Raw genomic sequence first — 5,884 nt, 5'->3', positions numbered from 1 at the left:
CATGAGTTTGAGGACATCCCAATCATCGAATAGTTTCCAGTGGTTACTGTCCTGTGACATTCTCCTTTTGTCTCTGGATTTCTACAATGAGAGGAACGGAAAAAGTGCAAAAAGCTCAATTTATAAACAAGAAAAGAAAGCAGGCTCTTTCTTTTGTCCTTCAATGGTTCTCCCCTCAATTGCAGTCCTACAGACATCCTTAAAACAAACAGCATCAATGATTAAACACAAGGACTTACAAAACCAGAACTTGTTTTGACAATTGTAAAGACATGACAATCAATTCTGAGTTGGGAAATAATCTCTTTTGTCTCTGTTTGATTTCCCCTGCAGGGTTGGTTCGAATGGAGGTCCTGGACAACATGTTTGAGGAAGGGATGGCGTTGGAGGGATCAGCCAGCACAGAAGCCATTACAAACGGCAGCCTACATGGCGTTGCAAACATCACCAACATCACCAACATCACCTTTTTCCCGTACTATCAACACTCCCTGTATGTGGCCGCGAGCTACATCCTGGCCTACTTCTTCATCTTCCTGCTGTGCATGGTGGGAAACATCCTGGTGTGTTTCATCGTGTTGGAAAACCGTTGTATGCGCACAGTCACCAATCTCTTCATCCTCAATCTGGCCATCAGCGACCTATTGGTGGGGATCTTCTGCATCCCTACAACTCTGGTGGACAACCTCATCACAGGTGATACCGACTTTTATTTTGAGACTGACACTCCCGTATAGACAGTATCATGTATTCACGGGATCTATCTAGACTTGTTCTACGGAAGATTACTACATTACTCCAGTAAAGCATTGAGCACCCATGTAGTCTTATCATTTATTTTTTAGGGTGCCAGAGGAAAGAAGGGAGCAGGAAAGAGTGCAAAATCTGCAAAAACAAGTTTATACGTGTTGATTTTAGTCAGCCTCCACCAAGAAAAAAAAGATCCAATTAGCACTATCTTCTGAATATGAGTGAACCAGAGCAAACTTCAAATTATACGTGATAAGGAAAGGACTTAAAAATCAAAGAGACCAAGAATTCCAAATTAAATGAACAAAAACAGGCTTCAAAATAAAAGGGACCAAGAAATGACTTCAAAGTAAATGTGTCTCTACTAATAAAAGTGAGCTTCTGGTAAACGTGAATGCAATAATACAAAATAAGCAATTGACAGCACATGATTGAAGTCCTTTGTCACAAAGTCTCCTGCTCTCTCGTTCCTCAGCCCTTCATCTTTATTAAAAACACACTGACCCTCATACAGAGCTGGGGTCCCCTCAGGATGTCTGTTTCAAGTGTCCTTTGGGAAACTAGCGGCAGGTTGCACAATCAACAATGCAGTTTGGTTGAGTCCTTTTTCTTGTGTCCTGCCAATCACTACCAGTGCTTTGTTTTCTAAATGCTCTTGCCAAAAGCTGGACTTGGAAGAGTTTCTGAGGATTGCTATAGTTCAGTATAGAATCTCACATCAGATTTTAGAAGAATCAGTTCTGGATAGGAGATATCACATCAATAGAAATTCTCCTCCCATTCGTAAAAGTCAAGTCTATCTTATAGAAAAAAAACCTGCATCAAACCTGCACTTTTTTTTTCATGACACATACAGAGCCTCGACAGTGTCAAAAAGTACTTGCAATTTCCCAGCGTGACCACAGCTGTTGGCAATTATCTAGATTAATTACCTCTACGAATAGAAAGAGAGAACATTGGAAGCCATAGGAGCTCACATCAGTCACACAGTGCTGTTCATGAGTTAGCACCATCTGCCATAGCCTACCTGACCTGGAAACAACTATTGTTCATATTGACAATAAATACACTATGAATAACATGGGGGATTGACAATGAAAGAGCATCAAATTACACGTGCAATACCATATTTTCCAGTAATCAGTTCTCTTAATTATGTATAATAGATGTGCACCTGCTGAGTAGGCCATGAGTCAACATCCCATTAGTGTTTCTTTTCCTCAGCAACAGAAATGAGTTTTGCACCTGTGGCTGAACTTTCGGTTCAACGTTTTTATAAAGAGAGAATATAATCCTGACATAAAGGCTCTATTTTCAGATACACCTAGCGAGCAGTTGGATGAAAAAAGAGACCTTGTTGGACTTTATGTGAAGTCATCGTAACACAGTCTTTCCAGAGAAATATAGTATGGAAATGCCTGTCCTGCATCAGAGCGAAGCAGAAAATAACAGTGTCTTCATGTCTTAAAGCTGCTGAGTCATATATTGCACCTCAAACAACCAATAAACCCAGAGCTCCGGCTTCTTTACTTCCTCTCCAGAAAAAAAGGAGAGTAAAAGAAAGGATCAGAAATCTCAGTTTCAGTGTCAGCCTGCTGCCTGCCACTCGTCCACCGGCAGACCCATCGGACATCCATCCCCTATTTATTCTCTGTAAGCTGTCTCTGCCGTCTGACCAGACATCTGACCCCATCTCCATATTTCTGGACTCATTAAACCCTTTCTGACCCACAGAGATTTTGTTTTCTGTGTAAAATCTGCATTCTGGCGCACGCTGCGTTTAGACAAAAAACCTGGTAATGTGTTAAGCAAACGTAAACAGTGAGTAAAGGGGTTTTATTGCACATAACATTTGTATTGTTCCTATTAAGCAATGTGTAATGAAATGTGCCAAATTATGGGATCTTTTTTATGTAATTTATATATATACACAATACATAGTGAAGAGCTGATTTTGTTAAAGGTGTGTGAATACATTTCAGCTGTTGTTGCTCACACATATATTGGGAATGTGCAATGACTAAGGAATGACACTCTAGTCATGGTCAGTATTTCTTAAAATGTTTGGCATGTTGAAACACAGGACTTTGATTTCTTGTTTTCTCTTTAAAAAGTGACTGTTTCTTTCTGTAGTCGCCCCCGCTGACTCAGCAGGCAGAGGGCCGACTGTTCCCAGCTGGATTTCTTTTAAACATAATATTTAGCTGAAGCTTAGACTTTAGCTGTATTGGATTATTTCTTAAAATAAACAACCTAGTAAAAAATAAGTTTGATCTACTGTGCATTTAATGTTACGCTTTGTATTTGCCAGAGACACCCCGGTCTCTCTGCACAACGAATAAGCCATGTTTTTCTGTTTGTTGCAGGGTGTGAGAAGACCAGCCTTAACATTAGAAACCTTAGAGTTTTCAGCCGCGAGCATTTGAATTATAATTATTAATATATTTCAGGCATCTGTTTAAGATGTTCTATATATCAGCCGTAGTGCTGAGGTCCGGATAGTTCATTACACTTAGTTAAGCTATAAAAAAATGGTTGATCTGATGTCATCTGATTTGTACGTGGAAATACACCAATATCCATTACTCTGTGTCCTAGAATGAAGATCCTTTATAGTCCACACTCACTGTATTTAATTAGCTTTTTGTATATTTAACATATTATCATGCTGAATTGGAAATAACATTTCAGAAATACTTTATTCATCCCAAACTGGGAATTTTAATTTAACCAGATTGATTTAATACTGACCATTTTTAAAAAGACTTTATGGATCCATTGTCACTTTAATGGACCTTTGAATATTTCCATGGAGGTGATCGACCCTGGATCTCTAGGACACCTTATTTCCACAATAGGGGAAAACATTGATGTTTGGTAATTGACCTTATTACCCGTTTTTTGATCAACAATACTTACAAGGTACAATTAACTGTGATCTAGGGTATCTGAAGGAGGGATAATCATGTCAGTTGATTGGATCCACTAGCCTGAGTACCTCTCTAATGAGATGTTGTCATGTTTTCAACAGGTTGGCCTTTTTCCAACTCTGTGTGCAAGATGAGCGGGTTTGTGCAAGGAGTGTCTGTGTCTGCTTCAGTCTTCACCCTAGTGGCCATAGCCGTTGAAAGGTAAATGTGAGTAGAAGAGTGTTAGGGCCAGCCACACGGAGAATAAGAGGACGATCACCTTTGATTTTGAAGTCTAAATGTTGCGAACAAAATTGTAATACCAATTTTACGAATACCTTAAAAGTGTCTGGAATAAATGTCGATCCTTGGAGAATAAATCCAAGCATCGCATTTATGAAATATATGAACATACAGCCGTGGAAAAAGAGACCACTTCAGCATTATCATTTTATTATTTATGGACATGTCTTTGAGTTAAATACTTTTTAAATGTATTTATTGTATTCTATAAACTACTCCCAATTTTTCTCTGTGTTGGAATTCAACCGACATTGGAATGGCTGCCAAACATGTAGAGATAAAGATTTAAGAGACATTTGGAGTGGTCTCTTCACTTTTCTGGATATATTTCTCAAAGAACAAAATCAAATATATTCCCATTTTCATTTATTTGAACTTGTAACTGTCCCTTATTCTCCTCTGTGACAGAACGCTTGAATATTGTAAAGATTATTAGTTCATAAAAGGCCGTTCACGATTTTAAAAACAAGCCATAAATATCATATTTTTCACTGCTTTTGATTTCCTTGTATGTACAGCCCTATATAGCTAACATTCAGCAATGCTCTTTCTTATCTACCACAGGTTTCGCTGTATAGTGTACCCTCTACAACCCAAGCCGACTATACTTGTTGCGAAGGGAGCCATCGTGTTTATCTGGCTGCTAGCGGTGGTTATCATGTGTCCTGCTGCTGTGGCTCTGACTGTGGACAAAGTTCCTTTCCACTACATGGTGCACAATAATGATTTCAACCAAACGTTCCCCCTGTACACCTGCTATGAAAACTTTGCCAACCCTCAGAGGAGAAGGGTTTACACGGCGGTTCTGTTTGCCCACATCTACCTAGTGCCGCTCACCGTCATCACGCTGATGTATGGAAGTATCGGAAGCAAGTTGGGGTCCTCTGTGATTGCAAACAGAGAACCACAGCTGGCCAACGCCACGGTGCAGGCTGGTGGCAGAAGGGGGGGCCAGCCGATGATTTCCCAGAAAAAGATCAAGGTGATAAAAATGCTCATACTGGTGGCTCTGCTCTTCATGCTGTCCTGGCTGCCACTGTGGACCCTCATGATGATGACTGACTACGCAGGCTTGGACAGGGACCAGTTGGACCTTCTGACCAGCTACATCTTTCCCTTCGCCCACTGGCTGGCTTTCTCGAACTCCAGCGTCAACCCTATCATCTATGGCTACTACAATGAGAACTTTAAGAAGGGTTTCCAGGCTGTTTGCAAGTCTCGACCCTTCTGTTGCCTCATCCAGTGCCAGCTGTGGAGCAGGGTGGCCAGGTGGGGTAGGAAAGACCAGTCCGTGCAAGCACATTGTAGAGGGACTGATTTCAGAGATGCCACCAGCAATCACAACCGTCTAGTCTTGGGAGTGAGAAATCGAGTCCATAACGTCAACCAGCTGACTGAATCAGCAGAGGTGGATAAGAGTGTGAAGGTAGGGTGTGTGCTGGTCCACTCAGAAAGAAGGCTTTCAGACGGAGGCTTAGAAATGGCGGCAGTACATAATAAAGGCAGCAATAGTGAGGAGGCAGAGCGGGCAAGTCCACAGGCAGCTTCAGTGTATCAGGCGTGGGACATCTGAAAGTTCACAATGTGACCCATAAAGGAACCAAACAAAGCCATAGTGTGTTGCATTGTAGATCCAAGGAAGAGACCATTATCAATCGCCTGATTTAGGATGTATAATGTGGCTACGGTTCGGTACGATGGATACCCATTGCCTCCCTAGTTCTAGGCAATGCCTCACCTTTAGCATCAACACTTTGCAAACTGCGTCATGATCAGTCAATCAGGGACAACAAAGATGACACCAGTCAGGGTGGCACAATGTACTTGGGAAATATTTCCTTACTGTAGATAAGCTTAGCAATGTACAAGAATGTTTCCCACGACCGCTAAGCAAGTCGAAAACTAACGTCAAAGTTTAAAGA

The 5,884-nt window shown here is 41.1% G+C and overlaps 1 protein-coding gene across 1 annotated transcript; it reads left to right on the top strand.

Moving 5' to 3' along the window:
* Positions 1-344: 344 nt before the first annotated feature.
* Positions 345-5,535, top strand: npffr1l2 (neuropeptide FF receptor 1 like 2). Its single transcript, XM_063897497.1, has 3 exons — positions 345-696; positions 3,782-3,881; positions 4,527-5,535. The coding sequence occupies exons 1-3, from the start codon at positions 345-347 to the stop codon at positions 5,533-5,535; spliced, it is 1,461 nt and encodes a 486-aa protein (XP_063753567.1).
* Positions 5,536-5,884: the final 349 nt, after the last annotated feature.

The sequence above is a fragment of the Eleginops maclovinus genome, chromosome 12, assembly GCF_036324505.1.
Source record: "Eleginops maclovinus isolate JMC-PN-2008 ecotype Puerto Natales chromosome 12, JC_Emac_rtc_rv5, whole genome shotgun sequence".
Taxonomy (NCBI): Eukaryota; Metazoa; Chordata; class Actinopteri; order Perciformes; family Eleginopidae; genus Eleginops; species Eleginops maclovinus.
The sequence above is the reverse complement of the archived record's forward strand: the minus strand, read 5'-3'. Positions and strand labels throughout refer to the sequence as shown.

What these genes read in the sequence shown, in the direction of transcription:
- npffr1l2 (XM_063897497.1), top strand. Translation starts at nt 345, where the DNA reads ATGGAGGTCCTGGACAACATGTTTGAGGAAGGGATGGCGTTGGAGGGA. An exon ending in GGTGGACAACCTCATCACAG is followed by an intron (nt 697 to 3,781) that starts GTGATACCGACT and finishes TGTTTTCAACAG; the next exon opens with GTTGGCCTTTTTCCAACTCT. An exon ending in GTGGCCATAGCCGTTGAAAG is followed by an intron (nt 3,882 to 4,526) that starts GTAAATGTGAGT and finishes TATCTACCACAG; the next exon opens with GTTTCGCTGTATAGTGTACC.